The sequence below is a fragment of the Podarcis pityusensis genome (genome assembly GCF_964106645.2).
Source record: "Podarcis pityusensis genome assembly, chromosome: 1".
Lineage (NCBI taxonomy): Eukaryota > Metazoa > Chordata > Lepidosauria > Squamata > Lacertidae > Podarcis > Podarcis pityusensis.
In genome coordinates this window covers 109,167,207-109,182,542 of record NC_138028.1, presented here as the reverse complement: position 1 = coordinate 109,182,542, position 15,336 = coordinate 109,167,207, and the positions used below count along the sequence as shown (strand labels likewise).

The 15,336-nt window shown below is 41.3% G+C and overlaps 1 protein-coding gene across 12 annotated transcripts in view; it reads left to right on the top strand.

The window, feature by feature from the left end:
• KCNH7 (potassium voltage-gated channel subfamily H member 7) overlaps positions 1-15,336 on the top strand; it is a 262,472-nt gene that overhangs the window by 192,292 nt on the left and 54,844 nt on the right. For all 12 annotated transcript variants that reach the window (XM_081005807.1, XM_081005814.1, XM_081005812.1 and 9 more), the window contains one exon: positions 7,136-7,561. In XM_081005807.1, the coding sequence (XP_080861933.1) occupies positions 7,136-7,561 (426 nt within the window). The remainder of the gene's footprint in view (positions 1-7,135; positions 7,562-15,336) is intronic.

The following is a 15,336-nucleotide window of genomic DNA, read 5'->3' as shown; positions in this document are numbered from 1 at the left end:
AGACATACACATGCACACAAAAGTTTGGTAGTGGTAGGTCGTGGGAAACAACCTAATTGAGATGAACCATTCATTCAGTTCGGGATTGAATGGCTCCTCAGATGGTTAAGCATTTCTAGACTGTCCCTTTGGGGTTTCCTGGTTACTACAGAGCTTTTTAGCCCAAGGTCACAGAGCTTCTCCACACTTGCCCTTCTAGGACTTTGTAGTGTTTTCAGTCAAGACCCTTTGAGGCTTTCATGGAAAAGTCTCAAAAAATGCCACTCTTCTCCTACTCCCCCCCCCCCAAAAAAAACCTCCTAAAAGTTCTGTCTTTTCAAAATGGCAGCTTTGGGTGCCAAAATCGAAAGTGGTGCATGCTCATTTCCAGCTGATTAAGTCCAAAGGTGATACAGCTGTCATCACAGCCATCCAAAAGCATCTCTAATTATAGTCTCTTGCTCATTAAACTGTAGCATTTCAGAGACCTAAAACAGTCACAGCCTCCTCACAATGGCAATTCGGAACAGCACATTGCATGTTATTGGTCTCTGGGATGCGATGTTTTGCCATTCCTGAGTGCTCTGATTTGAAACCGTTTGCCCTGTCCAATTATATTAAACCCTAAATTCATTCTCTTTAGAAATGTTTAACTCTAATTGGGAGTTTGAGAGCATTAGCTGGTCAATAATCAGAGTCTTTTCTTCTGCAGACTTGTCCCCCCCCCCCCTTATGGGTTGTACTAGCTAATTAAATCCAGCACTGAGGTTGTAATAAATTGTATGGGTATTAGTTCATGTCGTGTACTTTCTGAGCCCAAAGGAATTTAATATGAGTATGATAATATTGATTTACTGTTTAGTGGCAGCAAAAAAAAAAAATGCTAATGTGAGACTTCTCCGAACTTCTTCTTGCATTCAGATAACAAGGTCCGCATTAAGTTTGATTGAGATTCCTGCAGATATAATTGCAGAGGGGCGTCTCTCTATAGTAAACTGGGATTCAATCCTAAATTTGGATGAAAGGGGAGAGAGAGATGGAGAGAGAGGGAGAGAGAGAGAGATATACTTGGAGAAGCCAGGGATCAAACCTGGGTCTTTTCCTATGCAAGTAGATGCAGATCTATCTATCTATCTATCTATTATAATATCATTATCCCACCTTTCTTGCGATGAGCTAATGGTGACATTCATGGTTCTATTCCATTTAATCTTCACAGCAAATCTGTGAGGTAGGTTAGGCTGAGAGGCAGTGTCTAGCCCAAGATGACCCAGCAAACTTCATGGCCGAGCAGGAACTTGAACCCTGGTCTCCCAATTGAAACAACTCACATTTTCCAATGTTTAGTCCTTCACAGCCAATCCTTGGTTCGGAATCATATGGAGTAGGGTGTGAACCTGCAATAAAACAATGCTTTATGGATGGATACAGCTGCGTTTTATGCAATCACAGGAGCAGTTCTGGAAACTGAATGAATTATTGTGGAAATCACAGCAGATCAGATTCGCATGCCACCATTTTCTGTCTAATCACAAACCTGAGGGAGGAAGCTTGCACAAGTGAAGTTTTTAATGTGTGACATTTTAATGTATTTTTAATCTTTGTTGGAAGATGCCCAGAGTGGCTGGGGAAACCCAGCCAGATGGGCAGGGTATAAATTATTATTATTATTATTATTATTATTATTAAACGGTCTCAACTTTGCAGCATTTTAACTGCCCCATTGGGAGTCTCTAAAATGTGATGTTTTGGGGAAGCCACTGTTCCATTAATTCATAACCCAGATGGTTGTTGCTTTAAATGGTTAACCAATGATAAAGTGAACTTGAGGCTTACTTTTCAGCCTCTTACATATCTCAATGCATTTTTATTTTCACTCTGAGTGTCAGTTTCAATAGCTGGGTGAGTCAGCAATATGCAGTGCCAGTGCTTTTTTCTGGGGGGGGGGGTACGCAGGGGTACGCATACCCCTAAACATTTTGTGAATCTAAGTTTGGCCTCATTGAGTGGCAGTATTTCAATATGAGTAGGAAAATGAGAGCACCCATAAAGATTTATGGGTGTGCAGTGAAATCCTATACATGTCTACTCAGAAGTAATTCCCACTGAGACAAATTAGACTTACTTCCAGGTAAGTGTGTGTATAAGATTGCAGCCTCAATTTCTTAAATACAGCGCATGTTACTTTAAAGAATATTGGGGTACTCTCAGTGCAACTAAAACCAAGACGCGTTGGGTATTTTTCAGGTGCCATTAACCTGATTTTGGAACAGATTGATTCTTTTAAGACAAATAAGGCATGTGTGTCAAATTTTACTACATAAAAATACTCAGTGGGGGGATGGCTGTTGCTAAAACCCTATTGGCCATGTGTTGTAGTGAGTTCCTTTCCGGTGCAAATTCAAATGTCTTTGATGCTGTGAGAGAATTTGCATTCAGGTTGTATATGGTAAAGATCAAGATTATTTTTTCTGCTATTCTCTAAAATGCAATGCAGCTTTATTTGGTTCCTCATGTCATCAAAAATGAAATGGCGATTGTCATCCAGGGTGGCTTAGTTTTCACTCAGGCACCTGCATTTGTTATGAATTTAGGAGCTAAATTCAGATTTGGGGCTTTTCTTTAGGGGATACAGGCTAGTACAGGTTTTTCAGTCCTTTTTTTTTTTTAACACAAGAAAATGGAAGAAATTGGCTTGGCTGGATACAGCCTGATGACTTCAATGGAGACAAAGCAGAGAGGAATTGCGACTCCTGTTGATTCAGATGGGAGGAGAATCCTATGGTGCAAAAGAAATCAGGCAAACTAATGAAAATGACAGCATTAAAATCAGACTGCCTTTTCAACCTCAGATAACATAAGTGTTATTTGAAGAAGTTGTGGTGGCATTTAGCTTTAGATTTTAAACCCAATAGAAATACAATATTTCTTTTCTATGAAAAAGCCCTAAGAAACTACCAGCATTTTAAAAAAAAATATATTCATTTTATCTGTACTACAATATGTGCAGACTGCTGGTGATGACAATGCCTAGTCATTGTGGCTGCTTTTTTTTCCTTATATCACAATAGTGGTTGCAGCTCAAAAACAACAAAGGGCCAATGTCAGCTTGAATGAAAGGTGGCTATTCCTGTAGTTCAGCTCCCATCTTCCTTGAACACTGGCCATGCTGGCTGGGGTTTTAAGAGCTGGAGTCCAACAATGTTTGGAGCACGATCAGTCAGCCTCTCCTGCCTTAAAGACTACAAAATGTATTATGACATCAGCTTTAATGGATAAAAGCCCACTTCATCAGATGCACAAGAGGATGCTTTCAACCATCCTAGACTTAGTCTATCTATACTGTACTTTATTCCAGAAAAAAGGTTGATTCACAGGGTTTTATCGTCTTTTCTATATGAATATTTAAAGTGTAATCCTTTTCATCCATTCATCCTATTCAGTTCTCAGCAGTAAGCCCTATTAAAATCAATGGGGCTTACTTTTAGGTAAATGTGTGTAGGGAAAAAGGAGAGAAGAAAGAAGGTGGTCAACCCACCACATCCAATGCCCTGCCAGACTCAGGCCAGCAGGACAGAAGTAGTCACTACTCATTTTTTCCCCATTTTTGTCCCTTTGACCTGTTCCCTCTTGTTGGGAATCTTTGGCACACCACCTAGTCAGCTGATAAGGACAAAGGCCTTGGAAGTTTTTGTTAATTAAATTTGTATACCGTCCTACACCTGCAGGTCTTGGGGTGGTTACAACATAGAAGCACAATATAAAAACAGAAAATTCATAATAAAAACAAAAACAACCCCATAACCCCCTCCTCCCCAACACATTTTAAAAGTGCTTTGAATATCAATCTGCCAAAGGCCTTGATAAAGAGGAACGTTTTTGCCTGGCGCCTAAAGGTGTATAATGAAGGAACCAGGCGAACGTGTATGGGGAGAGCATTCCACAAATGGGGAGCCAGTGCAGAAAAAGGTCCCTTCTTGTGTTGCCACCCTGTGGACCTTTTGTGGAGGAGGCATACAAAAAAGGGCATCAGAAGGTGATCTCTGGGTCCAGGTAGGTTCATATTCAAAGAGACGGTCCTTGAGGTATTGCAGCCCTGAGCTGTTTCTCTGGTAAAGGAGAGAAGAGACATCCAATGTCTGCTTTCCCTCTTCAGGGTCATACTTGTGTCTCTGCCCTCGGAGAGGGTGCTCCAGGGCTCGTGGGCACTCTCCACAGGACCATCGGATTACAGGACTAGTCTCAGAACTGCTGCTGAAATATAAGGGATCCTGGGTTACAAAGCAGTGGGCCATTCCTTGGCTTTGCCAACATATCATTTCTTCACCTGTATATGATTAGGCTTCACTCTGTCCTTCTTTGGAGCTGTTCCACGTGACCCATGCAAACACGGAAAACATCACATCCACATCAGTTCCTGCATGTTTTTAGCATCGATGCTGCAGGTAGCGATGGCATGGGAAGAACTGCGGCAACAAGCACCTGGCAGTGCCACAAAGAAAAATAGTTGTGTGACTGCTAATTAGGTGTGCACAATGCTGTGCTCATTGGCTTTCTCTGCGTGCGACTACAGGGCTCCCCAAAGTGTGCATTTGGAAAGGCATTTAGAAATCATCTGCATCTGCTTATAATCCAGGAAGGTTCATGTGACAGCATCAGAGGTGGTTGTGCAACCTGGTTGTTAGATCTTCTTCCTCAAAATTCACTACAGAATGCAAATCTGGCCGCTGCTGGCCAACTCAGAAATACAAGAGGGGTTGTGAAAGATGTTTCAGGGTTTCTTTCCATGGGCACACACTCCATCATCTTGTCAGTCTCCTGAATCACTTTTCTAAATAGCTGAACAGGATTTTTGAAACTTTACACCGTTCTGTGCCTATCTTTGAATCCATGAATGAATAGGTTCCTACTGATTACTACGACAGTGGGCCTCTAATTCAGTGACAGAAGCCATAAGCAAAGAAATGCTTCCAGCCCCTATACAATACAATACAAATCTTTATTACGGTCATAGGCCAGCCTAAAAGGGTGGGATACAGTCATTTAAAACCTGAAAAGCTAAAAGGTATTAAAACAGAAGGTGAATATAAAAGTCTATAAAAATTTAAAAGAAGCTAAAAGAAGGGATAGGAGCATTGGGCAGGTGTGGAAGAGCATAAAAGGTTGCTATATAAAAGACTTTATTAATTTACAGAGCACTCTGATATGTTCATTAAATCTAGTTTGTGGCACAGATCATCCACCGACGAATTTGAGCACAGCTGTGCAGAATCTAGCAACACTGTATGTTGTTGCAGGATTGGTATCTGAGAGCAGCAGGGAGGTATAGAATGCCCTGTGTGCCCTGAGTACCCAAATTATTTGAAGCCAAGCCAATAGCACAACTTCTCTATGGTGCCCAGTTGGGTTCCTTTTCCAGTTTTGCACCACTAGAGCTTCCAACCCCTAGTGAGCTAGTTTCTGCCACACTTGCCAGTCCTATGAGGCCTCATTGGCTTCAGTGGCACAAATGACTATGTGTGCACATCAAGAAAGAGAAGCTACATGACTGGGCAATGAACTGGGTTGGCTTTATTACAAAGAAAGGAATATTCAGCTCCCTGAACTTGTTTTGTTATGTTCATCCATAGGAGTGGGGTGTGAGTCCCTGGATTAGTTGTTGGTAAGTTTAGTAGCAGCGGGGACAACAGATCAGAAGTGAAAGGTTCCTGCAGAGAGGGAGGAGCCTAAATACTCACTTCTCTTTGAGCTTTCAGGCAGTGGTACATATGGGAAAGGAGTGGCTCCAGGTGCGGCAAAAAGGCTGCGATTCTGCTTTTTATATGAACCAGTGCAGCCAGCCTCCATTAGTTAAGTGCAAAGGAATAAATAATAGATTTATCCCGGCACCCTTGCCCATGTTGCTTAATGGCTGCTTAGAAGCAATTTATAATCTCTGTAGAACGTAATCATTCCCTACTGTGCTGTTCAAAAGAAAAGTGTGGTTATTAACCCATGGTGTCCTCCCAGTTTTTCACAGTATACATTTTTGTTCAACCAATGATGCTGTCTATGTGATTAAGGAGAGGGTGTGAGGTTTGTGGTTTTTTTAGTTAAATTAAAGGAGGTTCACTTTTTTTAAAAGGAGCCCAAGTTCTGTTTGCTAAAGCACTTTAATCTGAAATCTTAATCTACAGGTATATATCTACATCTATCTAGAGCTAAATCTGTATCTATCTCTCGATAGATAGATAGATAGATAGATAGATAGATAGATAGATAGATATGAGTTACTGAGAGCAAAACAAAATGGAAGACTGTGCCATACAGCCCTACTCAAAACCTGTTGTATTTCCTATTGAATAACTCTCTCTAGCTTTTCCATGTTTTTCAAGTTTATACCTTCTGTAAATATATATTGAAATGTGTATATATGTCAAATCCACACAGAGACTGTGTTCCAGAGCTCTATACTTCAAATTCCCATTGCTGGCTGTGTGTCCCATGAACCTTAACAAGCATGAAATGTTTTCTGCAGAAGTGGGAGAGAACCCTGCTCATAAATGCAGAGCTTCTTCATGGTATGGCAAACATAATGTGCCATTTAAGGTGCTTAATAATAAATCTCTCTCTCTCTCTCTCTCTCTCTCTCTCTCACACACACACACACACACACACACGTATGTATGTATGTATGTATGTATGTATGTATCTTCCAGCACATAGTTTTTCTTTCTAGTATAGTATCTTAATCCAGTGGATCACACATGCACATACATATCACATAATGATGAATCTCTGCAATACCTAGGTTTGGGAATACATGAAAGCTTCCAATAAATCAAAATATCCCATGGGAAAGGAGACTGAATCCAAGCTGGTTCAGGGGGTTTTCCATTCACCAACCTGGAAGGTACCAAGAAAACAGTTCGTAGATTGAGAAATGTTTTTGCAGGATAAAAGCATGGGGATCTGGGGTTGTATCTCTTCACTGCATGAACAGAGATCCACTCGCACAATGGAACTTCGAATCCTGGCTTTAAAAAACAATGTCATTTGGATATATGCTTTCTATTCTAGATAACTTTATACAGTGTGGGCCCCTCATTTCCCCCCTTTATACTCTAAATAGTTTACCCTTACACAGTGTGTTTCGTTTTTCTTTCTATCTCCCTAGGTTCTATCCTTGGGAGCAGATGTTCTGCCAGAATATAAACTCCAAACGCCTCGCATCAACAAGTTTACTATATTGCACTATAGTCCTTTCAAAGCAGTCTGGGACTGGCTGATTTTACTGCTGGTGATCTACACGGCCATTTTCACCCCTTACTCTGCAGCCTTCCTCCTCAACGACAGCGAAGAACAGAAGAGGCGGGTGTGTGGCTATTCATGCAACCCACTAAGCATGGTAGACTTAATTGTGGATATCATGTTTATCATTGACATTGTCATAAACTTCCGAACAACATATGTGAACCAGAATGAAGAAGTGGTAAGTGACCCAGCAAGAATAGCAATCCACTACTTCAAAGGCTGGTTCCTAATTGACATGGTTGCTGCAATACCTTTTGACCTGCTGATATTTGGATCTGGCTCTGATGAGGTAAGCTCACTATAACTAGAATCTATCTATTATGAGTTTACATGATCACCAACTTTGTGCATACGTCATTTTTTCTAACAGTTAAAAGTTGGATATATTTTATATCTGCTTTGAGATAGCTGAAATAAGACTACAGGTGTGAGATGGAGGATGGGGGAATAAACCTCGTTTGTCCATTAAGTTAACTGGGTGACCTTGGGCCGGTTACTGTCTCTCAGCCTAACTCACTGGACCTGTCACACTTTCTCAGCCTAACCAACGTCACAGAATTATTGCAAAGATAAAAGGGGATATAGCACGTTTATGTTTGTCACCCTGATCTCAGAGGAAGGGTGAGTTGAAAGTGTGATAAATAAATAAACTATATCAGCTCACACATATCCATGCCTATAATTCTTGAAGAATTGCATGTTGTAATGCCCTGGCCATATTAAATAGGTAGTGAGAGATCTTTGGTGATGGCCTGGATTTCACCTTTTATTGCTGCTTTTTATTTCTTGTGCTCTTGACCTTAATATTTCTGTGACAATCCCTTTATACCAAGAATGGGAGCACATGTAAAATGTCCATGGTGCAATATCTTTCGCTAATGATCATTCTCAGTCATGGAGATGTCTTTTAAAAAGAAATAGATTTTCCCATTATCTCAGGGTCTATCCAGTAACAAGACCCCTGCTAACAACACTGTCAACCACCCTTTTTTATGAAATGGCATCATTTTCAAAAGCATCATTAGGCATGCTCCTCCAAGGCTTAGAAATTCTTGGCTTACAGCTGGGAGATAATAATCAAAAGGTTGCATGTCATAATGCATACCAGTTCAGCTTGTGTGTCACTTAGTTCAGCTAGGTAAACTGATCCAAATAATATATGTCATTGTGATGACCTTAATTTAGCCTCACTTAAAAGCAATGGGTTTGGTAGCACCATTTGGGCGTCGCAGCCTGAAGATTTGTTAAAACAGAATGCTTATGGCAAAGTTGTTACTGAACATCTCCAAGCAATATTGTTATTTCCTTACACATGTGACATATCTGAAAGACAAAAGTCATCTTTGAGCATTCACTTCACTCACACAAATGCCATCATGCGGCGGGGTGCCACCGTGGTCACTGTAAGATGGTCCCCTGGAGGCTGTGGCACAACCTACAGGACCTTATTAGCAAATCTTGGTCACCAGGCAAGTCAGTGTGGAAGGAGACACTTCCTCAAGTAACCCGGCCCCAAGTTGTCTTGAGATTTATTAGATAACGGTAAAACTTTAAACCTAGTCTGGTTGCAAATTTGCAGGGTGTGTGTGCTCAAATGCCTCATGGGCACCAAGGGAAGACATCAAGGGCACCATTGTGCTCACGGGCACCTTGTTGGTGACCCTTTTGCAGGGTTAGCTCTGCAGGGGGAAATCAATAACAACATTGGGATAGCTGGCATAGAAGGAAGACTGGCCATCATTGTGCCTTTTGTCACTGACAACTCCCTGATCAGCTTCCAGAAGTCTTTCTCAGGAGATAGTATGAAAACCACTTAAAAAAAGAGTAACTTTCTTCTGCATGTTTACAAAAATGTAGAACAGTAAAGAAAGAGAACAAATGAGAATAAATTACATGGAAGAAGCAAAACTGCCTGGGCGGAAGCAAAAGTCTGACAGTCAGGTTAAAAATAAAGTTTTTTCAATATCAGAAAGAAAACAGTTTTGGTCCATGTTTGTTTTGTTAATTAGAATGCATTCATCCAAACAGCTGAATACCTATGGAATACCTCCCTAAGTGCAGCTCCACAATCAGACAGACTAATGCATCATAATACATTCGCTAGTCTGCTTCATCAGGCCCTAGCATATACCTGCCCTTCAGCTAAAGAGCCACTAATCATAAATCAATTTAGCACCAGGGTTCTGGAAATGGAAGGCTGAAATACTATTAGCATTACTGAAGGATTCAGTAATCAAAACTGAGAAACAGCTATCCTTGGGGAGCTGCTGTAGCTCTGAACAGGCTCCTCTATGCCTTCCTTATTACCCAGATGAATGCCAGAGCAGGGCTTCTGTCAGTCAATCATTCCCAATACTCAGATGCATCAGAATTCCCTGCCCTCAGAAGGAGACACACCAAGGAGAGTGACCCTGCTGGATCAGCCCAAGTCCAGCATCCTCTTCTCACAATGGCCAGCTAGATGCCTCAAGAAGCTCACAAGCTGGACCCGAGTGCAATAGCCCTGTCCCTATTTGTGATCCCTCCTCAACCACCAAAGGGTGGCTCTGTTAGTGCTCCCCCATGGTTCAGATGCACAGCTTGTAACTACCAAAAGTAATGCATCTTGTATTGGGGGCCCAACCTTGTGGCTCTCCCTCCTCACTGAGGTTAAACAGAACCCATCCCTTCTGAACTGCAGGTGCTGGACAAAGACTTTCCTAATCTCAACAGCCCCACCGCCACCCCCATGATACACCACAGGCAGTGATTACAATAAACATAGGATGGGACAAAAACCCCTGCCTCTTTACATCCATATGCATAGCACACATATCTCTGTCCTCCAGCATTGCCGCCTGAGGCAGCCCCCTCACACTACCTAATGGAGAGCTGGCCCTGGGTATCTGCAAGCTGTGTGTGCATGAGGTCTAATTGGAAAGAGCCTATGCACATACAACTTTTATATGTGAAGACTCTGTTCAAATAAAGCTTTGGATGAATGCAGAGAAGTCAGAAATGGGGACTGTAGACATTTGTATTCTCTTCTCCCGGTCTGACACACACAAAGAAAATAGTGTTCACGGAATGTTGCACAGGTCTCTCTTCTGTATTGCAAATACAGTGGTACCTCGGTTTACAAACTTAATCCGTTCCGGAAGTCCGTTTTTAAACCGAAACCGTTCTTAAACCGAGGTGTGCTTTCCCTAATGAGGCCTCCCGCCGCCGGTGCCCTTCCACCGTTTGGATTCTGTTCTTGGACCTAGGTAAAGTTCGCAAACTGGGACACTACTTCTGGTTTTGTAGAGTTTGTAAACCAAATCATTCTCAAACCAGACTGTTCTTAAACTGATGTACCACTGGACCCACCCACTCTTCAGTCCAGAGACTTTCAGAACAGTTTTCATAAGAAGCTCTTTTACTTCATCAGATCCCTGATCCATCAAACTACTGGCAGTGGTTTTCCAGGGTTTTTGACATTCCCAGTTCAATCAGGAACATTGCAGATGTAGAGCAGATGATCTGCCACTGATCTGCAGCTTAAAATTTAAAGGCACAATTTTTTTTGTATAGCCTCATTTGTACTGTTGACACAATATTAATAAAATAGATTGAACTCTTTAAAAAAAAATGGAAAGGGTTTATGGTAAAGCGCCCATCAAATAAAAAGTTTTCTGTCCAGCACCAAAAATCCCCATCAGTGTCAGCATCAGACAAGATTCCCATGAGGAAGCTTTCCACTACTAGGACACAATAGAAGACCCTTTCCCTGGTCAACTCTATCTTACTTCAGAAAATGAGAAAACTCGAGTAAGGGTCTCCAGGGTTGACCTTAAAACTCTAGAAGATAGAAAGGGAGGTGTGGAGGCAGACATAAACTAGTAATACTGAAATAAGAATTCCGAGAACCTAATTGTGATCAAGTGCTTGATAAAGGTGGGTCTATTTTGAGCTGAATCAAGTGTGATGCTTTGATCACTATAATCTAATGATGGATTTGGAGCACTTCAAAACACGCCTCACTCATGAAGGATAAATTTTATCCCGACAAGTTGAGCACACGACACAAAGATTTCAAAGTGATAAGAGGATTTTTCAGCACTAGAATAAGACCACAGTTCCTCAAATGGAATTACTTGGTATAGACATAGTTTGCTTTGAATGTCATTTTCCTTTGCTAATCCTAAAGATGGCAAAGAATGAGAAATTGATATTTAGTTATGTAGCAGAATATTTTTATTTCCAAAGTAAATAAGTATCTCTATTTTCTGGAAGAAAATTAGGAGTCAAAATTTGATTTAACTGGGACCGAGGACAACTTTATTAAGCACTGAAGAATATTAAAAGGGAGCTTAACTTGGGCTGGTATTACAACTTCTATGGGCAAATAGGACACCATCATGAGTCTCTGTCTCATTCCTATAGAGGTAATCCCAGCCTGGCTTAAGAGCATGGAGGGGAACTGTGCATTTCCTATTACCCCAAACACTATTATTCCATACTAAATAGCTCAACCCTACTTTTCACCTCTTACTGACAAAAATCCAGGTTGAGGGAGCCTAACTAGTCACAAGAGGACTAGAGTTCTTTTGTAACACAGCCTACTGCAATATCTTGAGAGACTACAGGGGGTGGGTGTTGGTTCGCACCCATAAACACATTAAAATATTATGGGTGCAAAAGGGCCCTAAACACTCCCCAAGAACTCCTGCATGTGAGGGGGACCTTGGGCCATTAAACAACTTTAAGGTCTTTGGCCACGTCTGCTCTATATGTGACCAAAAGTACGCTTTTAAAAAATTACCACTGAAATTAATGTAAATGTTAATACTTCACGCACAGTATCTTAGTAGTGCTTATAACCATCCTAGATGGTGGCTGTGCTGTATTTGGGCATAGTGAATCAACACAGTTCATTCAACAGTCAAGCTTCAATAGGCAACCTGGTGGTCTAGTGTTATTCCTACACTGTGTGTAGTGGAACTGCCTAGGCCAAAGATGTAGAACCTGCTGGACTATATTATTATTATTATTATTATTATTATTATTATTATTATTATTTACTTATACCCCACCCATCTGGTTGGGCCTCCCCAGCCACTCTGGGTGGCTCCCAACAGAATATTAAAAACACGACTACAACAAAGACTACAAAGAGAAGGGAGCTGGAATCCAACAGTATCTGGCAGGGCACAGCTTCCATATCACTGGCCCCAATCCCATGGTCCCCTGCTGATGTTTTGAACTACAACTCCAATCACCTATGATCATTGGGCATGCAGGCTGGGCTGAGGGCAGCCAAAGTCCGAAACACTTGATGGGCATTACATTAGAGAAGGCTAGCCTAGACCACCTAGTAAGTTTGTTGCAAATACAAGATTTGACCTAGGGGTGTCCTAATTCACAGCTGACATGTTTACTGATTAAACTACAACTTTCCCCTCACAAGCAAACCCATGAGAGGGCCTATGAGGAACCGGACCCAGCTTTTCAGAGATATCCACTGGGATATCTCTAGATTTATATTGCAAGGATAGATAGGAACTCTTTCCACGCGCCGAGTTTGTCTTCTTTTGGCTGAAGGGTCAGCGTTTTCATTCCACCCTCCTTTGTAGGGTAACACTATTTGTTCACCTTTTCTTTTTTTAACTTCTCCTTGTCAAAATTATCTTGGTGCTTTACTCTGTGAATGGCAGATCTCCTATAGTCCTGCATGTTGCCTTGGTGGGGGGTGAGGGGAGGCCTAGAATAAATATGGCAGTGTTCATAGCTAGACCACACTTTTCAAATACACCCACAGCGGATGTCGATGGCTGTGCCAGCTTCTTAATGCGTTGGCACTGCCATTATGTAGTAATGACACAGTTAGCTGCTATTACTGAGCTATCACATTGTGCTGTTGCAGGAAGGAAGTTGAAAATTTAGCATAAATAGAATATGTTGTTTTCAACAAACATGGCCTGTAGAATCCTTCTCTCTCTCCCACTCCCCCTTATTGCAAGGCTAAGATTATTGAGTTCTAAATTCAGCAATGCATAAAATATATAAAGGTTTATTCAAACTTTTAACACGGTACTTAGTGGAAACTAGTAGGCTGATTTCTCCCACTAGAACCTTAAATGTTTTCGGTTGTTAAACATCATGGATTATGCATGCTTTCTGGAAATAAAAAGAGGTGGTGGTGGTGATGGGGGAGCATACATGCAAACTTTGCATCATTATTGACTTCCTCCATTAATATTACACATCCCGCCTAAGTAGATTTGAAGGGCAGAGGGAGCTCCTGCGGTCACTATTTATAGTGTTGCATAATGTTCAGCATTATAGGGTTAATAATGGATAAGGCTCTGTAATTGACAACAGTAGAATGTATTAGAGCCAAATTAGGAAGTGGTGCAGATCTGTAATTTGAATCCTATAAGGTTTCAAATTTCATATTTCAAAAAGTGCCATATTTCAAAAAGTGAAAAGTTATTAAGCTTTCTTTGGGGGGGAGGGGGCAAAATTGTTGAGCTTTAGTTTTAGGAAATTTGCCAAAAAAATCAACACTTCTGACATGGGTTGCCATATGCCTGAGTTTCCCAGGACATTTTTCGTGATTTTCGGAAATACTGCCTGGACACTATTTTCGACGTCTGGGGAATTCTGGATGTATGGCAACCCTAAATCCTATGTAAATCATTGGATAGACTGACAGAAAAACAGAGGAGGGATGCTGGGCTCTCCTCTACTTATTTCCCAGGGGGCAGACTCAAGCGAGGCCCATTGGCCGGTTGGGCACCCGAACAAATTGGCACCCGAACACCAAAAGTGTTCTGGTTTTTGAACGTTTTTCAGAAGCCAAATGTCCAAAATAGTTTCAACTTGCATGCAGGAAGCTCCTGCAGCCAATCGGAAGCTGCACCATGGTTTTCGAACGGTTTTGGGAGTTGAATGGACTTCCGGAGCGGATTCAGTTCAAGAACCAAGGCTCTACTGTATGTTGACTCTGAAGTTATTGAAAATGAGACTGGTTTGCTGTTGTTATGTGTAGACACAGATGTTAATAACTGAGAAGACTTAAAGAACTCCACAGTGGTTTGTCCTGCTTAGTTTTAAACTGCTAAATTAGGTTAGCTTTTTTATACTGTTTTTGTATGGATCTATTTTCTGTATTTATAATTGACATTATGATTATTCAACATTGTTCTTAAAATGTATACAGTTCTCTTTATTGTTGTTCGTTTGGCATGTTGCGTGCCACTCAGAGCACCATTGTGGGAAAGTAGCATACAAATAAACTGATGATGAATATGATGATGATTTCCATGTGCACGATGCACCTTTGGGTTTGCATAGCTCAGCAATCAACATCCTCTCCTCCAATGTCACATGACAAACCATTAAAAAAAATAGAAGGGAGGTTCAAAAGATGTTTGTGTACAGTGGGGAAACAGCTGTCTGAAGATGCAAATGTCATACACTATTCTATGGTCTGAATGCATGTGATCAGCCAACTTTGCTGGCAATCTGTAGTCTCTCATCACTTCCTGGATAGGAGGCTTCCTAGGAATTTTATGCACACTGCCCTGAGCTATACTGAAAAAACATTAAATAATAAATGGCATTGCAATTCTGTACATGTCTGCTTGGAACTAAGACACACAGTGTTCAGTGGACCCTTAATACACCCATGAGGGTTGCCTGAAGTAGCTCATCTAATCCCAACTTGCGTCTCCTAATTTCTGTGAAGAAATCCTCGTAGTGGGAAATTCCTTTATTTATTTATTTATTTCTAAATCTATATACAGTGGAGCTTCGGTTTTTGAGCATCTCAGAAGCAGAACAATTTGGAACCCGAATGCTGAAAACCCGGAAGAGAATGCTTCCATTTTCGAACATGCCTCGGAAGTCAAACGGCTTCTGAGGCACGTTTCTCCATTTTTCTCAATGGAATTGCTGATCACCCATTGCGCCTCAGTTGTCAAACATTTTGGAAGCCGAACGGTCCTCTGGAACGGATTATGTTTGACAACCGAGGTACCACTGTATTAAAAGTACAAATATTCACTGCTGCAGTCACCTTGGTGGTTTTCCACAGCTTGT